Genomic DNA, 25,323 nt, shown 5'->3' on the forward strand with positions numbered 1-25,323 from the left:
TGTACAGCAGGCGGTTAGAGCCTTCAAAGACTGCCCCCTAGTGACACACTCCTTCCAGCTAGGATCCTAAAGTTCAGTCTTCCACAACACCACCATCATGTGGGGAGCAAGCATCAGAACACAAGCCAGGGAGCCATTTCAAATTCACACTGCAACACTTCACCCGTACCACCAAAGGCTCATGGCTTGTCATGAGGAAAGGTGCGCTTGATCAAAGCATAAGCTTTCTGAGGTCTTCGCACTCTAACATTGTTTGAAAGTCTAAGCCAGAGTCTCTACTCAGACTCAAGGCTCAAGGCAGTCTCTTAGCTGTGAACTTCTGTAAAATAAAAAAAAATGAGAGTTACGTACTTCCAATACATAATGGTACAGAGTGAAATAACAGCGAGAGAAGGCAGTAAGGAAAAACTGGACTCAACCAAGATCAAAACCCAAAAGAGAACATACACAAAACTCTATTTCCAGCATCTAGGGAATATAATGGCATTATCTGAGTTCCAGTGGGCTCAGGTAGCATTGTTCTAATGGTCTTACCGTTTTCAGTACTCAAAAGCTTCTTTCTTGGGTTGGCTCCACTCATTGTTTCTATCTGTTTCAAATGTTGAACAACTGATCCACATTCCTGGCACCTCGTCATTCTGCAGTTCCCACTGTAACTCAGTCACCATGCTCACGACTTCCTGTTACATTAGGATTTTCCTGCAAGAAACCTGATTCTGGGACGTGATGCCTTGTCTCGTGTCCTTTTCCTCAGAGGGTAGTAGAAGCCTCCACGACCCCATAAGTGTTGTGTTCTGAATGCCTGCAAAACATGCACTTCACGGAGAATGCCAAGTTGTACTCTGAACAGTAGTCAGGCCCTCTTTGGCTGTGGCTGCAGTGACCTTTGATGGCCGAGGTGGCTGAACACAAATGTACATTCAGATGTGGCCCTTTTGTGAGCAGGGTGTTCCAGAGGCACTTGGTTATCCAGGGAAGTCTTTGAAGTGAGTTTGAAGTTTTATACCTGGGCTCTGTAATGGGTAGGATACGTCCAATATTCGAAATATTCTTGAGAAACTCCTGTTATCTTGCGGAGAGTGCATGGATTTTCTTTAATGGCTCTCAACTCTCTAAAAGCTACAGCTATTTATCTGCCAATGAAAATGAGCTCATTTTTCTTTCCGAACAGCATTTCCCACATATCTTGCTTTTTGTTCCTGATGCTTACTGTGAATCTTACTAAAAGCAGCCAGCAGAAAACCATACCACCTGGCCGAATGCTATGCTGTCTTGAAGTTCCCTCACCAAATAACCAGTCTTTTACTTTTGCATCCATCCTTAAAATTTTCAAGGCACAGACCAAACATAGACAAATTCTTTGCCAAAATATAATAATGGTACAATGTGAGACGTTCTAGGGTTTGTCTAACCCATGTCTCCAAATTTTCAAATTCTCCCCCATAAACCATTTCTAATGCCCAGGGACTACATGGTCAACTGAACCACAACAACCCTACTTGTCTAGTGCAATCTTTTGATATTAGTTACTTTGGCATTGCAGTGACCACACTATTGGAGATAAACGACCTAAGGAGGAAACACTAATGCTGATTCACAGTCTCAAAGGCTTTCAGTCCATTATGGTGGGACGATGTGGGTAAACATCACAACTCATGGTGGCAGGAGCATGCGACAGAATCTGTTCACATGCTGACAAACCAGGAAGCAAGGAATGAAACTGGAGCCAGGGCTGGTTGTAATTGCCAAGGGTCCACCCCTAGTGACTTCTGACAGCCAGGCTTACAGCAAGGTTTCAGAACTTCCCCGATAGCACCGTGAGAAGGGGACAAAGCATTTGAAGTGTGAACCTGTGCGGAGCATTTCAGATTAAAGTCATAGCGTTAAGTTGAGGGCTATTCATTCAGTGGGGCACAGCAGAAATGGGACATGATGGCCTTTCCTAACTTCAGAGGAAGCCTTCCTCCATCTGTGTCTTTGATGTACTGATCAGTCCATTCTCTAAGTGAGGGGTTAGAGATGGGATAGGTGTCTCCCTCTTTTTAAAAAGTATTTGTTTGCATGTATGTGTGTGGGGGTGGGTGTATATGCACTTGTGTGAGTGAGTATACATACATGTGTGTGTACAAGTGCGTGAACTTCTGCATGTGCACAGAAACCAGAGGAGAGCATGGGGTATTCTTATGTAGCACTCTCCACTTGTTATTTTGAGGCAGAGTCTCTCTCTGAATATGAGGCTAATGCAGTGGTTCTAAACCTGTGGGTTGCAACCTCTTTGGCAAGCCTCTACCTCCAAAAACATTTACATTATGATTCATTATCATAGTAAAATTACAGTTATGAAATAATAATGAAAATAATGTTATGGTTGAGGGTCACTGCAGCATAAAGAACTGCATTAAAGGGTCTCAGCATTAGGAAGGTTAAGAACAACTCAGCTAGTGCTTTGTTGACTAGGCTGTTAGCCAACAAGCTCCAATGATGTCTATGTCTCTCTTGAAGCTGGGGTAACAGGCACATGTTAGATTCCCATCTTATTGTGGACACTGGGGCACAAATACCAGTCTTCATGATTTTGTAACAAGTGCTCCTAACCACTGAGTCACCTGTCTGGTTTTAGGTCTTCCTTTTAAAATAACGATCCCAGGGCCTGACAGACATTCACCGTCTCTAGAAGCTTCTGGTCACTTCTGGTTTGGACTTGTGCAGCATGGGAGAAAAACATGTTTTGGAAATGTGAACATGTCATTTTGGATAGATGTCTCATTTGAATTCTGTACTGTGTGCTGTCTTGAGCCTTCTACTTTTGATACATCTCTTCCGATATTGGCCCCTTTTCTCAACTCTCCATGGCTTTGAAATTCTTTGAGACATTCCTACCACTTGCTTTTAAATTTGTTTTGAATTACTAACTACTCCTGCTCAGGAAACATTGAGGGGCAGAAAAGGAATCCTCAAAATTAAACACGAAAACTCATACATATTTTAGAACATCATATGCACCAACTCTTCTTCTAGATGTTTCTACATGCCTAACTACACGTCAAAAAAGTGGTTTGGTGAGTTACTGCTGCTATAGGTGGTAAATTTACTTTTCTTCAACTAGCTATTCAGCGATTGGATACAACTATGAGGGGAAACTCTGAGAAAGTGAAGAGATGAGGGAGAAAAATGTACTGTTTTCTTTTTCCTCCCCCACATGCAAGCTGGCTCTTTTCCGAGGGTGAACACAGACTCCCAATTTCCAGGAATATGAATGAGAACAGCCATAGCTTTTGGTTTTTTTCTCTGTTTTCCTACACTGCAGTCCAAGTTAATGTGTGTCTGTGTCCAGGGTGCTCATGAGAGCTGTGGGTTGCGCTGGCAATTATATGAATGCTTTGCTCTTTATGCTAGAACAATATATTTGTACTTAAACGTTATACTCTATGGGTAAGGAATCTCGGCAAATAAGTCCAGGAACACAATGTTTAAGAGAATCTGACTTTATTAGTGTGAGAATAGAGGTAACTATAGCTAAATTATTAATAATTCCTCAGTGTTTTTTAAGAAATAAAATTAAATTTGAATCTAATATGAAAGTTTTTCATGAAAATGTGATGTTACTGCCCTAATAGTTCCTAGGTCTTGGTTTAATTTCTTTTGGTAGTAGGGTAGAGCAGGGTGATCTTTTTCATCTGTGGTTTGGCAGGTCCCTTTATGACTCTCAGCAAGGTTTCACCTTATGACAAATTCAGATTAGCCTCAGTAAAGCCTCAGATCCCACAGTGCTGGGTACCACATTAAAAACAATCAAATCTGGGCATTACCAATTACACAGGGAGAAATGGCTCCCTTTAAAAGAGACTATTCTTCTGGCTTGATAGTTAACAAAATTAAAGCCACAAACATTTACTGGGCATCTATTTTTCATATCGTGCTTAGTTCTTGGGATAAGGTGAGGAATAAGACAAATATTGTCCCTGCTTCTGAGGAGATTGGATGCATTTAGGGCAGGTATGACTGTAGACTGTACCTGCTTCTGTTGAGACAGTCACCAAACAAAAAATGATTCAAATAATTCATCACATTTGTAGTAAACACACACACACACACACACACACACACACACACACACACTGTTATGGTTAATGCCTTTGTACATAATTGAGTTACGGTATAGGGATGTGGCCTGGGCCAGGATAAGTGAAGGAAGGGATGGTGAGAATTAGGGAGGATATTGTAAGAAGCATCATGCCTATTGGCTGTCTGCTGACACTGGTACTCTTGGTTACCTTCAGTGATGATAAACAGGGTAAAAGCACTCACTGTGACCTGTGGCTCTTAGAAGCAGCTCAGCTGGTAGAGTTCCTGCCCAGCATGTATAAAGTCCCAGGTTTTATCCTCAGCCCCAGAGATGGAGGCAGCAGAGTCAGGAGTTTAAGATCATTTTTACATACATAGCGAGTTTAAGGCTAGCCTGGACTACGTGACACATTTCTCCTCCCCCTCATCTTCCTCTTCCTCTTCCTCTTCCTCTTCCTCTTCTTCTTCTTCATCTTCTTCTTCTTCTTCTTCTTCTCCTTTCTTTTCTAAAGAAGAGGTTAAAAAAAAATATAGACAAGGCAGGGGTTTTTAAGTATTTTTTTTTTACTTGTCACCAAGTCTCAGTATCCAAAAAAGGATATTGCACAGTTAAAGGGACAAAAAGAAACATAGTAAGAGAAGTTTCTATTTGAAAATCTCCAGAGTAAAGCCTCCATCTGGCAATTTCGGCTTGTCTACTCCCTTCTTGCCTCATTCAGGTCCCTTGGTTCCCCCACTGAACGTTTTCCCACAAAGAGGCCTTCAATATCTCTGACGCATGGTTTCTAGACATCTAACAATAAAAAACATTTTTGTGTTGCCTCAGACATGTGCTCCATCCATTTCTTCATGACACCAATGACTACGTTGTTCAACTTACTAGTCCAGGCCCCAGAAATTGCAAGTAACCTAAGAGGGAGCGCTGTGTAGAATATGGCAAATCTCCTCCATGTCAAGTACTAGTGGGGGATTAGAAATAAGACAGCGTTCAGTGTAGACTGTACTACACTGTAGACTATACTACACTGTAATGCTACAGTGTAGACTGTAGCATTAGACTGTAATGCTGAGTGATTCAGGCAGGAATGCCAGGAAAGCATCCTTTGCTGAGATGATGTTTTAAGTGAACTTTGGCTGGAGTTTTAGTCAGATAATGAACTTCACTCGTCTGAAGCAGGTTCTGTTTTTCTTTCTGTATTTCCTTTCTGAGTTGATAGATGAAGTATTCTGTTACCTAGAGGGTGTTTAAAAAGAAAAGGGTGGAAAAAGTGAAGAAAATCAAGGGGGTAACCTTGCTTGTATGTGCTTGCCTTTCCTTAGAACATGACCTCTGCTCTAGCAGAACAGAATAATTCTAGGTTTTGGGTTATGACAGCAAGAAGTTCATATGTCTATGAATTACAGTGCACTTCTCTTCACAGGATACTAAGACTTACCTACTATGAAGGATTTTCATTTACAAAGTTAGAGTGCAAAGGTCTCCAAAAGAGAAAAATTATTTGTTATTCTAGTCAAAAAATCACTTTAAAAACTAAATACCAAGAAATAACATGGGCAGTTTCCCATCTGAGAATTTTGGGGATGGGTTGTCATGACAGTGATTCTCTTTGTCTTCTAGGTCCTGCTACTGATTGACATTCAAGTCTCTTACATTAACACCAACCATGAAGACTTCATCGGCTTTGCAAAGTACGTGAGACAACTGATTGTTGTATGCATTCCTACTGCTGCTTTATAAACACATACATGATTGATTTCCACACCATCTCTATCACTTTTGTACAGGACAGTTTGTACCAGGATGATTCTGAGCCCAGTTACTGTCGAGTTCCGTAGTCATGGAGTAGGGAAATTTACTATTCTCTTGATAAAGATGGTAGCTGGCTTTCTCGTGCAGCATACAAAGTTATGTGTCTTCAATACTCATTATATTTTTGCAAGGTGATCTTCAGTTTGTACTTGAACTCCCATAGAGGAGTAAAAATAATTGCACATTAAAATTCAAGGTAATATTTTTTCTTCAGTTAATTTGAAATATCAAATCAAATCCCGGTGGGTGTAGTGGTTCACACTTGTAGTCAGAAGAATTTGGGAGGCAAAGTCAAGAAGGTTGTTGTGCATTGAATTCTAGCCAGCTTAAGATGCAGAGTGAGAGTGTGTCTCAAAAGTCAATAAATAAAGACATGTAAATAAAACTCAAATGAACAACTCATAAGATCCAAAATATTAAGCTGTTTAGACTTCCCTACACCAGAGGTCTTAAGACAACAGCAACAACATCCTTTCAAAACTTAGATGCGGTTTGTTGAGATGATCATATTCCTTTTTTACAGAAGGTATATGATTTACATACATTTGTCTATATTGCTATTCTTCACAGGTCATGTATACAAATAGTTATTCATTATATTACATTTTAAGATTCTGAGGTCAGAATCTTATTTTTTTTCTTGCTTGTTAATGGTACTAATATTTGTTACATTTGAAGAATCATGATCCTACTTCCAAAATGACAAGCAAGTAGTTACAATCTAAAGAGTACAAAATAGTGCCTATTTCATATTAGACAGAAAATTCAAGAGGTTCTGTGTTTTTACTTGGGCCGTATGTTCAAGAACAGGGACAAGGAAATAAGACACAGCAAAATATCAACCCAATTTATTTTATTATACCCAGACTTGGAAAAAATATACCCAGACCATATGATCTAAACTAAATAGTGACCTAGGAGATTTATAGGCATGTGTTAGGCAGGAGAATCTCAAGTACCCAAAGAAAACGATGACGTCTGATTGAGGCTTTAGCTTTCATGGCTGACAGAGTGGTATCAGTCCAGTTTTTATCAGGTGACTCTTATTGCCGAGAGGTGCGCGAGTGTTTCCTGGCCATTCCCAGCAGTGTGCTAGAGTTAGTTTCTCGGAGCTCTGAGATAAGCATGTTTCTTTGTCCAGTTGTCCTCTCAGCTACTCTGGCCACTCTTCCCTCCAGATAGGCATCTGATTTCTGATCCTTCCCTGTAAACCCGTCCTCTCCCTCTTGCTCCCATGCCCCTCTCCATTTTCTGCTCATTTCGTTCTGCAAAATCACTTAACCTCCAACGTACATCTCTTCCTTCTTGGTCTAGAAAGATCTCTGAGAATTTCTTACAGTTCTTCTTATAGTCAATGAACTCCAGGTGATTCTATTATAGTTCCTATAGAGGAGAGATAAAGACAAAGAAATTATGATCTGCCTTTCAGAAGGTTGTCTAATAAGTGACAGGTATGTAAGACCTTACCATAACAAGGTCTTCGTTTGTCTCCCTGGCTTCTCTAGGAGTTTAAAAGATGAACTTTTCTTTCCATCATAGAAGTAACAGAAATGCTGCCTGCAACGTTGATTTTTGTGATGGGCAAATGCCAGTTAGAGTCTTAGAAACCCCTGGCAGCCATGCACATAAGCTAGATGCAGTGTGTCAAAAGTGAACGATGCTACTGTGCTACCTCAAGTCACACCCCGAGTCAAGGAGATGGAGTGAAAGCCCAGTGCCTTTAGGAAGGATTCGAGACTTAAATGTATCACAAAAATGTTACAACAATTTAAATTTTACTGAACACTCAATTTTTTTTTCTGAGACAGGATTTCATGTATAAGTAGGCTAGCCTTTAACTGTTTATGTAGCCGAGGATGGCCTTAACTCTTGATCTTTCTGCCTCTGCTTCATCAGTGCTGTTTAGCGGTGTGGGAAACCCTGCCCAGCTGTACTCCTTTGTCCCAGATTAGTATCTACCTTTCTCCTCTCTGTCTTTCTGTTCGTCTGTCTGTTCATATACCTTTCTCTGTTCTTTTATTTTCTTTCTTTTGATAGGCTAGAACATATTTCTTTTTTCAATAAATTTCAGTATTTTTTCTTTGCCTCAGAGGCTGTAGGGCTATACTATTATATTGATTTTAGGTTTTCAAAGAAAATTTTCAAATGTAGAACCTTTAGACACAGCCTTTGATGCAATCTCTCTCTGGTACAAGAGACAGCCCCTGCTTTCCAGAGAGATGGCCTTTATTGCACTGAGGGGGAATAAGAAGAGTTGTTAAAACTTTCCTAAAAGATTGGAAATCTTTTCTTCACCAAACTTGCTTTTAAAGAACTGGTCTGGGAGCCAGCAATGGGGTCTTTTGTTTGTTTTCTTACTGGTCTAACAAACAGAACAAGGACTAATCCCTGTCTTATGTTTCCCTGAGAAGATAAATCAATGAAGTTAGGAACTAGTTGGGAATGTGTTAGAAAACTATGGTATAGTCTGTTAGGGTTTGTCTTTCTCCCCTCAGTCTCTCTGTCTCTCTTTCTGTCTCTCTCTCTCTCTATTGCCCACTCTATTCCTCTTTCTGTCTCCTCTCCCTCTACTTTTCTGTTTGTTCCATTTTCCTCTCTTTCCCTTCTTCCACTTTCCATACATTAAAAACAAAAGAACTTGATCACGAGACTCACAGTTCTCTCTCTCTCTCTCTCTCTCTCTCTCTCATGTGTACTGTGTGTGTGTCTGTATAGTGCATGTGTGGGTATGTAGGTCATGTGCCCATACACATATATGTAAGGCCAGAGGAGGTTGTTGGTTGTCTTTTTCTATCATTTGTGTCTTACTCCTTTTAAGACAGCGTCTCTGAGCTGGAAGCCCACCATTTCTGCTAGACTGGTGACCACTGAGTTCCAGGGAGCCATCTGTTGTCAACTCCCAATGCTGAGGTTGCGAGCTCTACAGCCTTGAGCAGTTTTTTGAGTGGGGACTGAGGATTTGAACTGAAGTCCTCATGCTTTCCTAGCAAACTCCTTACCCACTGAACTGTCCCTTGCCCCTACTGTTACTTTGTATTAAAATTTATCATAATTTATGTATGATTATCTCTAGAATATTTTTAGCTGTTAATTTCATTATCCCAAAGACAATACTTAATTTTTCATTTATATGTATTAACTGTACATATTAATGGTTCTCAGCATGCTATTTCAATATATGCACACAGCATGCATTGATCAAATCTAGTTTCCGTTTATTCTGCAACTCATTTTCTAGTAATCCCATCAAAGATAATGTTTTGCTCTTAGAATCAAAGGTAAATGTCCTTTCCATTTGTATGCTGAGTACATTTCAGTGTGACGTGGGGTAACTATGAAGATGAAGAAATGTTCATTTCAAAATCACTTTGAAGGGTTGTGGTATTTTCTGTGCTTTTAAAAATTAAAAAAATATGGTTGTAGCTATAAATTTTGAAGTTGGCAGGCACGCTGTTTCCATCAAGGAAGAAAAGTCAAGCCATATTTGAAGACAATTATGTAAGTATTTCTTAGTTCCAAAGATAGAAAATGAAGGTCTAGCATTGGAGCAAACAGGCCCTTGGTTCATAGGAGTCTCAGCAAGTTGTCCCAATAGTGCATCAGCTCTCAGGTTTGTGGCACAGTGAAGTATGTAGGTGCATGGAACGTTATTTGCAATGGAGCTGATTTTTTCCCTAAAAGTTTGTGGGTTTTTTGTTTGTTTGTTTGTTTTTAACAGAAAAATGATAGAATTAGATGAGCAGAATCTATTTTTAGGGTAGCATTCAGGACATCTCAGGGTTATTTCTGCTATAGAATTTATTCTCTACTGAATCTTAGGGGCTTCCTTTCCAATCTCACAGCTGTCTGTTCAACACAGACCATAAAATCTGTGCCATGTGCAATAAGCTTCAGTAAGTTCTGCTGAAGGCTGGCTTTGGTATTTCCTGGCCTCTAAAAGCTTGGTATTTCAACTATAACAATATCATTTCTCAACCAACAAGTTCAGCATTTCAGATGAAAATATCAACTTTCCTCATGACTTCAGAGATTTAATTTGTCCTTCTTGGTTGAAAAAACTTCCCTAAATTATATTTTCTTAGGTAACCTACGCAGTCTTTGCTATTTGAAAAAATAAGAACAGGGCCAGCTGCTCATTAGTTCATGTTCCTGTATTCTTTACAGTCACACTGTTGAAACGCAAGGACAAATGCCTTCGCCGAATGTCTGGAGAAGTGAAAGTTCAAGTTTTTGTGCCCTCTTGCATTCACTCTTAGACACAAATTGCCTCCCGAGTCTCTGAGATTTATGCAGTTAGTGGTTTAAGAGAAATAAGGCTCCAGACATGGTCCGTTAAAGACACATCTCCCACTGTAAGCATCAGACCCTGAGGTCAGTGTAGTCTCTCGTCTGCTGAGGAGATCTGAACACCTGTTTTCTCACACTTGAGACGACACAGTGAGCTTATTTCAGATCTTGTTATGTGAGTACCACGAAATGCCAGGGGCTGTGACACTCGCTGTGTCCCGTTCCTGATCCTGTGGAATGCCTCTGTTGCCATTTATCAAAGGCAGTGAGTTAAACCTTCCACTAAATACCAGAGCCAGCAGGGCAAGCAAAGCCCTTTCTTTACATTCTTCTTTTATGTTTCCCCATAACAAAATTAACTTCTAGAGTAATGATGTTCCTTGTTCCCACTCTTTACACAAGGTGTTCTCTCTCTCGTGCAGCCAAAACTTGGCTATTAGAATACAACAGATTTTTGGGGGGACTCACACAGTTTGAGTAATAAAATGTTTGAATGTTTGGCCACTGACTGGGGTAGTTGTCTGGTAGAACTCTTAAGTCTGGACAACTTGGAAAGTGTGGAGGGTATCACTCGTCCACTTTAACATAAAGACCGCTGAGAGTGGGGAAAAATAGTCTTCCCAGGGAAGAGCACACCAGTTGCTTATCCAGTACCAAATGTTTGGTCAGCCCTGAAAACATACATACAAGTAACACTATATGCACTAGCAGGTTGCATTTATGTATTTAGGAATATATGTATGTGCACACATGCATACACACACACACATATAAGCACATATATGTATGTGACAACAATTAATTAAAAAAGAGCTCATGAGTTTGCAAGAGAGCAAGGAGGTGGGATTGAGGGAAGAAAGGGAAGGGGAAAATAATGTAATTATAATATAATCCTCCCAAAATAAAATAAATAATTTTTAAAAATTTAAAAAAACCATCACGTATTCCAGTGAGTTATGAACTCCAATGTTCCAAGCACCATTTTAAAGATAAGTGGATTTCCAGTCTTAAACCTTAAACCTGATTTTTTTAATTTAAAATTTTTATTTTTTGGGAATTTCAAACGAATACGATATGTCATTTCTATCCTCCTCACTCTCCTTTCCAACTCATCCTGTTTTTCCAAACTCCCTCTCAGATATGACCTCTTCAATTCTTTTACACACACACACACACACACACACACACACACACACACACACACACATATGCATGCATGCACGCACGCACACACGGCATACTCCTATTAAGTACATTTAGTGTTACTCTTATACAGCCTTTAGGACTGGCCAGTTGGGATTGAATCACCTATTAGGGGAGATTATTCCCAGAAACAACGATTTTTCCCTCTTTCAGCAACCATTGATTAGCTTTCAAACAAGGTTGGAGTCCTGTGAGTTTGCTCTCAGTCAGGTTGCTAGCATGTCAGCTGGTGCTGTTGCCATGTAGGTCTTATCCAGGCATCCATACTGTTGCGGTTGCATGGGTGCAGCTTTTCTGTCGTATCTTGAAAATATACAACAGAAATTTGGTCCCAGGTACCGTAGTCCTTTGGTTTTTATCCACACCCATCCCACAATGCTGCTGAGTGGCTGCCATTTCCCCAGAGTCTTAGATGTAGGTGTTGTGTTGTAGATGGATCAGTTGGGTCTGGGTAGCCCACATCGACTCTGTTGTTTTTTAAAAACTCTGTCTTCATTCTTAAAGTGAGTCTTAGGGATTAATGATCTTTGTTTCATCATCTCTCACTTCTCACACAGTCCTATAAAGTTTTCACACATAATATACATCCAGAAACTCATGTAAGGTCCTATAGAAACCCTTTAACCCTTTTGATTCAATCTGGTTGGATGGAGCTAGGCCTGTATACGGTAAGTTGCACTCCTAGGCCTGTCAGGAGTGGTGTCTTTGGGAGGTAATATGAAGGAACACTCTGATAGAGCTTTTTCAGCCCACAGCAATGTGCCCAGCAAGCTTGGAAATGACAGGCACACTTCAAGCCTGCTGATCAGTATAGTAGCCGTTAGCTACATGTGGCTATTGAGAGTTGAAATGTGATAGCTAATGAAAAAATATTAAAATTTAAATTTGATAGCTACACCTGCCCATCAGGCACTGAATTGGACAGCGCTGCTTTACAGGACACTGAATTCAGTGACTGGTGACATCCTTCATCAGTGAGTCCTGCTTTGCTGGTGGCTTGGTGATATCCTATAGTGGCAGCTACAGGAGAAGAAGAGAAACTAGGTCTCTTACTGCTAAATAAGTCCAAGGCCGGCCACTAGATTATAGAGAAAGGCATTCTGCTGCCGCTTCTCCACCCACTAGTCTATGCATTGCTAAGGTTTCTGCTATTTCCATGTTTTGATTTTTTGTTGTTGTTTTGTTTTTTAAGAAACAGGTTGGTGCTACATGCATGCCCTGACTTTAGCTCCAGTGCCCATGCGTCTCATGAGTTCTCCATTTCCTCAACGCACCTGAGTCCCTTTAAGTTGACCTAAGAGTCTATACACCTTCACCTCTTCTTTCTCTTTTATGTTTCACTTTTTAACCACCTCCAGTCTGGTCTCTGCCACAGCACTCTAGTGTGACTGCTTTTGTCTGGGACAAAATAGTTTAGCAATGGATAGCTCTGAGTCTGCCATTTGACACCATTGAGTAGCCCCTGTTGAAGAGATCTGGACCTTTGCTTCAGTGATCTGCCCCCTCCACACATTCTTTTCTGCTTTTCCTATTTCTACTCCAGCCTGTCTTTTTCAGCCGTCTCTAGGGGTCGTTCATCTCTGCGTTATCTCTTCCCTAGACCGCTTCCTTTGTTGTTCAGTGCATTATGCCCGACCAAACTTACTGGCTCCCGTGCTCAGTTACCAACTTTCTTGGCAGACTCTGAATCCAGACCTGCCTTCTGGGGTCTTCTTCCTGAATTATACATGATGTTCCGCTTCCTCCTGCACGTTCTGCTTACATGTCCAAGAGAAGCCTTGACCCAGCATCCCCTGAGTGCATCTCCATGTGGTGATCTCCACTTCTTCCCTCGTTCCCCTTGTCCGTGCATGGGAACTCATGGTTGCTCACACCGGAAGTAGGATGTCACTCTGCGTGTCTTACTCTCTCTCTGCCTCCCTCTACGTCCTTGTCAAGTTGGTTTGGTTTTATCTCCATTCTTTGTTTCCGAGTTTGACCACTTTGCTTCTCTCATCACTGCTTTGCCAAAGTTATCCTTCTCTTAGTGGGGAAACTACAACAGTTCCACCGCTTCCTGTCCTGGCCCTTTTCATCCTTCCTGGGATTCTCCACTGCTTTTAGGACAAAGTCTGAATTAATTAACAAAATTTCCAAAGCCTTCTATCTCTGTCTGCTACTCATATCTTCACCTTGTTACATTGCCATCAGGCCTTTCTAGTCTATGCAACAACTTTGTATCCCAGCAAGTGTTAGCATTTTGTAGTCCCCAAATAAACGTTATTGTTGCTTTCTTACATGCTTGCACTGTTTCTTCAGAGTATTTAAATCTCTTTTGCAGCTAAACTTTCATAGTTTGATTATTCATAACCATGGCATAAAAGCAACATCCCAAAAATATTTCTGAAGAAGCTGGAAAGGTGGCACAGTAGGTAAAGGTGCCTACTGCCAAGCCTGACAACCCAGGTTCAATCCCCAGGACCCCATGATGAAAGGACAGAAATGACTCCTGCAGAGTGTTCTTAGCGCACCACACACGCATCGCTGCATGCACATGCCTCCCCAAATAAACAAATAAAACTTTAAAGATGTATATCTTAAGAAACTACTATAAACTTTGGGTTTGGTACTATCAATGGCAAAAGTGTTAGAAGGTAGTAAGATGCATACAGTGTGCCCTCTGTTATCAAAGAGCAGATAGCATTGGAGAGGTGACAAAGAGCTGCCTCTAACACTAGCCTGCTTATTCAGCATGGACACAAACTGAAGGCTTTGGGGGCTCACGGCAAGGAGAGAGAACTGGAGGCTTCTCAGAAGGCAGGATTCATAAACTGAGCTTGATTTGACTTTGAATGCCGAGGAAGACTCCAACATCTGAAGGAGCTGCCCTGGGCGGGCTGCTTCCTGCTTCCGGCCTTCAGAGTCAATAACGCCATTTTGGGGAAGAAATGTTTCTAAAAGCAACTCTTTGGTCGTCCTATTTTCTAGCCTAGAAACACTGAATGCTATCTGTTTTTCTTTGCCGACCATTCTCTGTAACTGGCCCCACCAGACAGTTATTGGTCTAGAAAGATTTTAAAGTCATTTACAAATTGAGTTCATGACTCCACTGAAGTTTCATCTGCAGCTTCCCTGAATTCTCATTTCCCCACACCCTGGCTTTGCTAACACTGTTCTTGTGGGACACAGTGGATGTATGTCTTCTTACGTTAAAATTTATATCTCAAGTTTTCTATAAAAATCTCAGGATAGCAGACTGAAGTAAAGCTCCTTGTCCCTGAATGTTGTAAGTATTCCCTATGTATAGGACTCAGCTGACAAATGGCTGCACACCTCTTAGGCACACTCTCCTGATACTTCTGTCTTTGTTAAAGAAGGGAAGAAGTAAGGTTATATAGCTTTATTTTTGTTTGGATGGCTTCTAATGGACTCTTAATTTTATAAAAGATTCAATTTCTTATTATTTACTTTTAAAAATGATTTCTTAAGCATAAATGCATTAAACTTGGTATGGTTTATGCTGTAGTATCTGGGTAAATCTTGCACAGTGACTTGTATGTAATAGAAGAATTAAGGAATTAAAAACAAACATTGATAGATATAATAAAAGCTGAGGTAATTTTATCCCAAATCAGAAAATGAGACTCTCTTTTTTTCTTTCTAATAATCCTGTTTGTTTTAATAAAGCATATCCTTTATTTGTTGTATTTTGTGTGTATATATGTATATTACACATAATATATAAAACACAATATAAAATTTATATATAATACATATTTATATATTGTCCATAGTAGTTATTAAACATATGCATATGTGTATTACATATAGCACACACACATATGTTCTTCACTTGAACTAACTTTTGGCTAAAAGAAGCATATCTTATTCATGCCTACATCTTTTTCAACGTTGCTGCACTAAAAATTTTTGATTTATGCCATATTAAAATATTGTGTATGAGCATATTTTATAAAATAGCTAAGATGATCAGTTAAGTATTCAAATCCAAGAAATATAAGGACTCAAATTAACTTAAATTCTTCACGTTTTATCATGAACACATTCTTAAATAATTCAGTCATTAAGCTATCAAGAGTTATGATAATGGCTGTGTTTTAATTAAATAGCTTACCTTTTTATTACTTATGGAACAACTGTGTCAACCTAAGTACATAATTACCAGCCATATGTTTGAATTTATGGGGGCAGTTACTGAAAAAAAAAAGGTATTCATTAGGTACAAAGTGTTTATTCTAACCCTAGAGTATTTTAGATTGAGTCGTAAAATCGCTGTTTTTCCTATGTGACTGTGTAAGTGGTGGTTAGTAAACAGACACTGTTCCCTACAGAAACCCTGGTAGTGGAAATGTCCTTTGTCTAATATTGCTAATAAGCGCTGAGAGGAACTGCATCGCCAGGAAGCATGGACCTAGGAAGAGCCTAAGAAGGCTGTGCGGGTGTGTCGGTGGAAGTGTCCTTGCCCAGCATGCCGGAGGTCTTCGACTCCATTTCTAACACTGCAGAAAACCCCAAATGGAAACCAAAACTTACCACCCAGACAGACAAAATCCTGAAGCTAAGAATCAACTCATTCAGTCCATCTTCTTCCTCTGTCCGAGTCATCCACACCCCTAACTATTCACACCTTCACACTTTGCCACTGAGAAACGGTGGTTTGATAGGATCCAGCTCTGCCCAAGGTTGGGTTCTGCTTCTTTTTCCTCAACTTATTTTAAGGAAATCTATACATAACATAAAGTCCACAGGGATTTATTAAAAAGGCTCGCTTCTGGGTCTGTTGTAGTTTTAAAGTAATTATACTCATTAGAGGTCTGTTAAAGACATGCCCCTTAAAACAAAATCATATATAGGAAGATGACCACAACCGAGGCACATTCACAGTGCAGCAGACATTTTCCTGTTTATTCCTAGAAGAGGGACAAGCTCAGGGGGCCTCTGGGAAGGTGACTTTGGTGACAGGGGAGAGACTGAAGTTCAGGAGGAGCAATATTTGAGACACCCAGTGTGCCAGGCTTTGTGGGCAGCCAGAGGGCAGTGTGGGCACGTGGGATCCTGGCCACAGACAGAATCAAGCCCTTTACATCCTTGCTTACAAAACACTAAGGACTGTAGGCTGAGATTCCTCAAAGGAATGGTTGAAAAGAAATGAAGGGAATTGGGTATTTATCAAAAAATTGTAAAACTAGGTTTTTGTTCTTCAGAAAGAAACTGAAATTAGTAAATTAGTAATGAAAAACAAAAATACACACAAAATATCTCCAGTGACCAAAAAAGTAGTGTTACCTTCCACTGCCCGCCCTGCCTGGCCTCAGCCGAGTGCAGTGTGGTTTTTATGAGTTTGGGTGGAGGCAAGCAGCTTAAACACATCAGGGGAGATTACAGAAAGCTGCTGATTTGAACAACTGTTCTAAGTGGGGTTTGATTTCTATCTTGCTACCAAACCATAACATCCAATCACTGAGCAGACAGCTTCTGGCTTTATCTACCTCTTCTTTCTTGCAGACCATCCCACTGTCCTCTGAAACAGCTACTATAAACTTTAGATGAACTGACTGAGGGCAGGGCATTGCTAATCTTGCCAGAATACCAAGATGAGCTGTGTTTTCTCATCACAGATCTATGGACCAGCGAGCAGAAGTCTTCGTTCTTCTGAGAGCTAGAAAAACATCATACTTACTAGAATAGGCTCTGGGGCTAAGTTGTTAAGAGTGATGGCTGACTTTAACCTTTCCTCCTGGCTCCCTGGGAAGTGGGGTATAACAACAGCAGCCTCATGGGACTCTTCATTCAATCAATACCTTCTGCTGCCAACTTTGTGGACAACCTTGTAAACCCTGGGAGAGAGAGCACTGAGCAAGCATATGCAAAGCCTCGCTCACAGGGTGCTTCCAGTTAGATGTGGAAGGGTGTGTGTGGATAAACAGACAAAACACAAATATAGCAGGTCGGCCGGTGAAATGTCGCAATGAGAAACAGAGGAGGCCATGGGGTGGGGAGTATCTGAAGGAAAGCATAGGCCCACATTAAAATCGTGATCAACGTAGGCCTCACTGACAAGATAAGTTGGGGCTAACGCTTGAAGAGACATTGGGAGCCTTGCAGAAGTATAGGAGAAATATCTTTAGAGCAGCAGGAAGCTAGCATGAAGCCTCTTGTGGAGGGCTGTGCTGAGTGGCTCTGGCAAATGCCACGGTGACTGGATTTCACCAGTGAGTAAGCTAAAGAGAAGAGGATATGCGTCAAAATGTCAGAGAGGGACATAAATTGAAGAAGGCCTGGGAATCTATAGCAAGAACTTTGGCATTGGCCTTTGAGTAGAACAGTGTTGTTGGAAGTAAAGGGTACTGAGCAGAAAAATAATGCATATGTCACAGAAAGTGGTATATTCGCCACTAAATACTAAGTATTGATCTGATGCCCATTGCCAGTATTTTGCACACCAGGGGAAGCCTCCCCCCAACGCATCAAACCATTGTTATTAATGTAGTTTTTTTTCCACATGGAGTTAGTATAGTTTTTGGTGGTGGTTGCTAATTGCTGCAAGAAATCCCACTGGGTTGTTTTATCTTCCAGAATTAGATGGACCTGGTAGCTATGACGCCTGCCTTGAGTTTTTAAAGTTTGTGATGTATTTTTGTGTCTTACTTGTTCACCAAAACACATCTTGCATTTCTTCAGTGCTGCTCTCCTTTGCTTTTCTCAGTGCTCAGCAGAGGAGCAGTCAGGTTCACAAGAAAAGCACAATTGGAAATCAGGTAGGAACCATGCAAGAGACCCAGTGCATGCATGCCCCAAAGCATCGGAACTAAACTGCTTGACTGACAAGTTTTTTTAAATGCAAATTAATCACATGTAGCTTTTGCTTAAGATGTAGCTTTCTGTTTTATTTTTGCTTTTCAAGTCTTTGGAGCAAACTTTGCATTTTGTTCTGGCTGTTTTTGCAGTTAACCTTACCGCCTCACCTTAAGTAACCCCCGCTATTTGCTGTGCGTTTTGCATTAGACTCCTTGTGTCCTCTTTTGCTTGCTTCTGTTACCACTGAACTTAATTTAACATTGAATCCAAGGCAGTTCAAGGGTGAAAATATGGTGAGTCGCTGCATGGGCTTCCGGGTGCTGCTGGCTAGTTCACACGTTCGCACAGCTTGGTAACAGTGAAGAGAGCCCAGAAGGAAGGCAGAGCTGGATTCAACCTCTGCCACGCCAAATTTCTATTGCTTGACGATGGTGCTCATTGCTAAGGCCTTCTGATCACTTGAGTTTTTTGAGTTTTGGGGCTGACCTGCTGTCTGACTAATAGCGCTCTGCAGAGATTGTATTAACTCCGGCAGTTTGCTGTTTCTTCTATGTTTTATGTGATAATGAATATTTGCATTGTTATTTCTTTTCAAGTCAAAACAATGATGATTTTTTTAAAAGATTTTTTTTTTTTAAAAAAACACAGAGGTACAATTATTGAACAAATTGAAACCTCTGCTCTAGATGTTTTTTTCCCATTGTTTTGAAAGGAGAAGAGGTAATAACAGACTTTATCTTAAAACTTTTTTTTTCTGAACTAAAGCATATAATTCTTTGCTATTTCAGGGAACCAATCTTCCGCCTTCAAGGCAAATTGTACGAGCTAAGTTCTGTAAGCTTTACTGTCGCTTTTTTATTTAGCTTCCCAAGGGCACAGTTTGTCTTTAACTGATTAACTCAACTAGCGCTTGCTACTAATTTTTTTTTTAAAAGAAAACTTAGGTTGTCTTGTTCATAACACCCTATCACTGAAACAAAACTCCTCTTCGGAGGGTTATCCTTCACTGCTAATAACTCGCTGTGACTGAAAGGTATGAACTAGTAAACCCTATGATGCTGTAATAATAAACCCTTAACCTGGTGGGTGCTTTGATGTTTCTCTAATTTTAACAGGCCTTAAAATCATTAAAATCATTAACGATCTCCACTCCATCCCCATCTTTTTCTGCTTTGTTGGTCTGAGACATAAGCCTTTCTCTTTCCCCTGTATAATAATGTTTTCAATAAATGTACACGATGCTTCTAAAAGGTGGGTGAACACTGATTATATAACTTTAATATATTTATCTGTAAGCTTACCCAATTCCAATTATTTGTATTTTTAAGAATAAAAATCCCAAAGCAAACTTACATTGTTTTTTTATATGACTGCAGATTTGAATCTTTTAATACATTTTACAGAAGTATAAAGGCATGATCAAACTATTTCAGAAGGATTTAAACAGAAACTGTGTTCTCATTTGTACCACGAAGGAAATAGGCTTGTCCTCCCAACTGCACAGGTTGAGAATAATGTTGGCACATGAGTCAGGTATTTGTCCCTACTATTTAGGAAAAAACAAGCTTTGAATTTAGGTATTCAACTTTAATCATGCTCTTTAGTAGCTATGGGGAGTTATCCAAAATGATCCCAAGCTCGCTCAGATGTGTACTGGGAAGAGTAGAATATATTTTTTTTTGTAAAATTATGTGGGAGAGATTTGCAGGAGGATGAAACAAGAGGATTGTCACAAGTTCAAGTCCAACCTGAGCTACATAGTGAGATCCAGTCCAATGGGATACAGAATGAATCAAATAGGGAATCTCTACAGGGTGATTACGAGAATCTGAACTATATGAATAAGGATGCTTCCACAACCAAGTAGAAGATGCACACATACCCTAGAAAGAGAATAATCCTTGCTTCCAGAAGGCATGTGCTACTTGAATCATTTAGATTAAAATGTATGAAGTATAATTAGTCATATAATTATAGAAGTTATATGATGAGGATAAGGAAGTATTTGAAAAATTAGAAGTCACAACAAATTATTCCAATGTCCACAATGTCTAGATTGTGGCTTCGTGTGGTGTGGGTTTACCTATATAAGTTTCCTCTTTGGGTGATGGTGATGTATGCCTTTAATTCCAGCATTTGGGAGGCAGAGGCAGGTGAGTCTCTGATTTTGAGGCTAATCTGATCTCCATAGTGAGTTTCAGGACAGCCAGAGGTATACAGAGAAACCCTGACTCAAAAAAAAAAAAAAGTTTCCACAGGTCAGAAGCTACAGCAAGGGGAGCAGAAGCTTGAAATTGCATTGCTCTCAATTAGAGATGCTAAGATCATGACTGTGTTTCTGCGACTTCACTTTCGCCAAGAACATCAACTCTCACACATTATAGAGGTTTTGTAGCCCAAGATAACAGAAGTAGGAACATGTTGGAAAATAGTACTTGGGGTCACTCAAGTCTTGAAATCCAGAGTTATTTTATTTCTAAAGCTTTAGAAAAACAGTACATATACTGTGGCCTGCAGAACCCCATATTCTTGTGGGATCAGAGGGAACACTGTGTCAACCAGCGTAACCTATTTGTGCAGTGAAACAAGTTAATGGGCACAGCAGGGAGGCCAAGTGAGAGCAGCAAATCCGCTTGTTTCAGGACAGATTTTGCTGTCAACTAAAAGAAATAATCTCAGTTTGCAACTATTAGTTGATGACGCTTAATAACTTACTTTCCAGAATCAAATCCAGGCATTTATAACACAAGAGCATATATTTCAGAGGACCTTTTATAGTTTGTCTGCTTAGCAGAAGTACACTATCACAATTTAAAGTTGTTTTATTTACGAATCTGGGTATTTGATGTCTGCTTGGATTTGTATAAAAATAGCTTTGCCTTTGAAAAGATGCAGAGCCAGGGCCTTTAGATCCCACCCTTCCAACTGCTACTATGTGTATGACAAAGCTGAAAGGTCCCACAGTGTCTCTCAAGAGGTAATGTCCATTCTGCTATTCTCTCGGGGCTCCAAGGCTTGAGGTAAAAACTACACAACAGAAACAATGCAAAGTCAGTCTTACCCCACTCGCTTTTATTGCCTTGAAATTTTAGTAGACTTACAAATCGATGCCAACATATAACACAAAAAATTGAGTTTTGTACATTTTCAATGGAAGCTTCAGCTGTCTTTGTGCTCATCAGATGTGTATTTAAAATCTAAATATGCCAAAGCCTGTGGCAATGCTTAGAGCAGTAAGATGTACTCAGGGTCCAGTTGGGGATGTTGGTAAGTAAGCAATATATGCTCTACTAAATTCTGTAGACTTCTGCTCTCTCAAGTCCTACTGAAGCATCACTTCTGCAAGAGGCTAGCCTTTTCATGTCCCATATGTCTGATTATCCTCCCTCCTCAGAGTCCCACATTATCTCATTTTGTTGTTCAAACTTTTCTTATGACATTTTGTCTACGGCCGTGAGGATCAGAGTTCTATCAAAGTATTGTCGTTTCCTGAGGGCAGACACCGAATTTTTAAGCACAGTCACAGGAACATTTTAGAAGCATCCTGCTGCTTGTGGGATGGGGGGAAACTGTGAAGGGGAGACAAGATAGAGAGCAGAGACTAGTCAGGTGTTTTGGATAATGAATTATAGATATTTCTGAGTTAGTGGCAATGCTGATAAATTCAAGAATTTGATGAAACAGGAAGAACTTCAGAAGCCTGAGATGAATTGGAGGCCAGGACGAGGGCTCGAGACTCCTTTGCTCTCGGCCTTCTGATTTGGACACAGGAAAGGACCATGGAAGGTTAGATATGAATCCAGAATCAAAGCAGGATGGCCATTGAGTGTGAGTCTGGATTCACAATGTTGGAAGCCAGAGTGAACACATCACGGGAGATTGGATGGATGTGTCTCTGAGAAGAAACAAAGACAGTCTTCAAGGTACAGGAGAGCCCTTGGTAGATTTCTAAAAGGGAAGGGATATCAACTGGTTCTTTTATCAGGGAAGTCTAGAGAATAGTGTCAAAGAGTGTGCAAGTACAGATGCAGGAACTAATAGTGTTTTTGAAGAAACGTGTTAAAAATGCAAATATTGGTATAAGGAAGCATACAGAGGCAGCAAATATTCAAACCATTTTTAGGTGTGAGTTGCCCTTCCAGGCTTATGACTGGGCAGACTTGCTGACAAAGGGAAGATAAGAAGATAAGTTAGATGGGGTGAGAAAAGAAGGTAGGCGTTGTTTGTGGTATTGGGGACATCGTTATGACTGAAATTCAGGAGTCATGTAGTGCAGTGGGATTGCACTTTAGAGTTGTTGCTATTTAAAGTCGTTATTAAAGTCATATTTGACTTTATGAGATTAGCTCCAAAGGCCAACAACATTGAAAGAAATATAAGGTTCAAAGGGTGATGGATAAAAGATTGGAATCCACAGGGAACTGAAAAGAAGATCAAGAGGTGGCAAGAAATGTTGGACAACCTAGAGAGGAGCAGAATGGAAGACAACATTGAGGAGAAGGGCTACAGGGAACATTCCATCCTCAGCTAGGGAGCTAGCAATCACTGTAGCCTGGTTCTCCTCATGGAGAGAACATGCCAAGGAAGAATAGTCAGTGGCAGTGGATGCTTGGGGGATTTCAGGAAGCATAGGGGAAGTTGTTAGTTGGTAGGGAGCGTCAGGCACCATCTAAGACCTAGTGATAACAGCAACCCCATGGTCTTAAAGACAGTTCTTCTAGTCTATAACTGGAAGCGGACATAAAGCTGAAGATATATAAAACTGAACCTATTTTGAGCTGAGATTCCTCCACAGTCAACATGGAAGGTCAAGAGGAAAACTGCATTCAGTTTTTCAGAGAGAGAAGTACCACTTAATGTGAGCGGCTCGAACTGCGCATAAACCAGGAGACATTAGCAAGCAGCAGACATCCCCAGCATCTTGATAGTTTGATACAATTAAAGCTTGATTCAGTGTACTGTGACGGCTCCAAGAAGTTGGGAAGATGGCTGTCTCACTCTCAAGATGAAGACTTTGTCATTGTGAAAAGATGCTTGAGAGAAACAACTTCCGGAAGCAAGTATGACTTTGACTCATAGTTTCAATCCATACTTTACTGGATTCTTTGTTTTTCACTGTCCTGAGCCAGAGAATCGTGGTGGAGAGGGCAGAGTAAGGCCGAGTTGCTCACCTTGAGGCGGCCAGTAAGCTGAGATTGAGGAACGGATGGTCAGATAGAGGATACACCTTTCCAAGAGCATCAGTCGTACATATCCAGTTACCTTTGTTTGCTACAGTTAAAAAATTATTAATTCCTTGTTATGCATTAATCTGTCAACTCGTCAGGACTTCCATGGTCCAGTGGTTTCCTGAAAACTGATCAGCTGGCAATCAGGCCTTGACCCTAGAAGTCCCGAGGGACATTTCCTATTGAAACTATCACATGACCAGATTTGAGAGACTTCTCATTTATTCCATCAAATGAGAAAGAGGTAGAAGTCTGAGTGAAGGAGGTTTTAATGACATGTGGCTTCATAGTCTACTAGTCAGGGCACCATCATTTGGATTCACCAAATGGCAAGGGAAGCAGGAAGGTATAACTGAGGTTGTGCTGAGGAAAAAGAAAAAAAAAGATAATGTTGACAGAAAGTTGAAAGGAAATTGACTAGCTGAGATACTGGAGGTGTCCCTGAAGTCAGAGAAAATGTGTCCTAGGGTTGAGCAGAAGCAGCAGTGAGGCGTGGGATTGAAGTTACTGAACAGATGATGTCTTTGAATGTCACTTGAGAGCTGAGATTGTTACCTGATAAAGGATTGTAGGTGCTGGATGGGGAGTGCCAGGGACAGACATGGGGCCTTGCTGGTCTTAAGATGTGGGTACCGAAACACAATTGGAATGCAATTTTCTGGACTTTAGTATGTTAGGAGGAAAGAGGAATGGCTGACATTTAAATGACTAATAATTTACACTTTGGCCCCCATGGTGTAGGACAGAAAAGTCCCTGATGTACTCATGGGCCTCAGAATGCACTCACCTGCCACTGGGCAAATCCAAAGTGATTTTCCTGAGGCAGGAGGAGAGCCTGTGCTTTCGTGGGCCACATGTGGTACCTCAGAGGCTCAGGCTTACTGCTTGTGTATTTTGTATCGGTGTGCTCCCCACTACTCCAGCACACTGATTGTCCACTCCCTAGCTGAGAGTGGAGTGTTCCGTGCAGGCTTTTCCTCATTTTAACCCCTTTAACCTGACCCTTGACTGATTTCCTGGTACTGATATTTACATCAGTTTGGATTCTTTCAACCGTGGGTTTCAGGAAGCTCAATTTAAAAGACTCTGGAAAAGCGAGCTTATTAATGTATATAATTGAAATGAGGGGATAGTAGAATTGGGGATTAATTCATGGCCCAGGCTGGCTCCTTCCATACTTTTTGGCTCCATTCTTTGGCTGTTTGGCTCCAGTGTGACAGCAATTATTGCTCAGGGTATTCCCTATCCAACAGCAGGAATGAAGAAGTTTTCAGGAAATTAGACTCCTGATTCATGTGCTTATATCCAACCAACACCTGGGGCTAGATAACATGATATACATATTGACCTAGGCCTGGATATGCGAGGAGGACAAAGTTGGCTTCTCACCTGGTCACAGGACCTGGAAGTGGGGATGGACTCACTCACCTGAAGCTCAGAGTTGTGGTCCAAAGAAGCTCCTTCAGTCATTCCAGGAAGTGCACCCGACAATAGGAGGGGCTTGCTGAGTGTTGTCATCCCAACAATTCTGTTCTGATTTGGGGTTGTTTGCCCGTGCTATCTTCTTTAAAGTCATAACAGTGGATAGTTTCTCCTTCTTAACATCTGTGGCCAACTGATTGATTAAATTAATATTTTTCCCAATTCTATTATCAGAATTCTACCCCTTACTCTCCCAGTCCTTTAAAAATAATACTATTGACCAGTGAGAGGTCGAGAATCAATGTTCTCTGATCACTCTTCAGCTATGAAAGTCATTCTGAAGTGAATAGCAATAGTAGCTGCTTCCTAGGTTGTTGTAAATATTAAATGAGATGTTAGTAGGTAGTTAGCCTAGGAGTAGTTGTGTGTATATGTGCACGTGTGTGCATATGTATGCGTGTGTGTGTGTTAGTTTGTTAATCCCCCCTTGCTGAGATCGGCACCTCTCTT

General features: G+C 40.6%; 1 protein-coding gene across 5 annotated transcripts in view; it reads left to right on the forward strand.

Moving 5' to 3' along the window:
- The window catches only part of Dnm3 (dynamin 3), a 471,600-nt gene that overhangs the window by 180,332 nt on the left and 265,945 nt on the right, over positions 1-25,323 (forward strand). For 3 of the 5 annotated variants that reach the window (XM_087906356.1, XM_048420852.3, XM_085688016.2), the window contains exons 12-14: positions 5,684-5,754; positions 18,072-18,123; positions 18,952-18,981. In XM_087906356.1, coding sequence (XP_087762482.1) covers positions 5,684-5,754; positions 18,072-18,123; positions 18,952-18,981 — 153 coding nt within the window. The remainder of the gene's footprint in view (positions 1-5,683; positions 5,755-18,071; positions 18,124-18,951; positions 18,982-25,323) is intronic. The other 2 variants (XM_048420856.3, XM_048420857.3) reach the window with 1 other exon arrangement.

Source organism: Myodes glareolus, chromosome 5 (genome assembly GCF_982192425.1).
Source record: "Myodes glareolus chromosome 5, mMyoGla1.1, whole genome shotgun sequence".
Classification (NCBI taxonomy): domain Eukaryota; kingdom Metazoa; phylum Chordata; class Mammalia; order Rodentia; family Cricetidae; genus Myodes; species Myodes glareolus.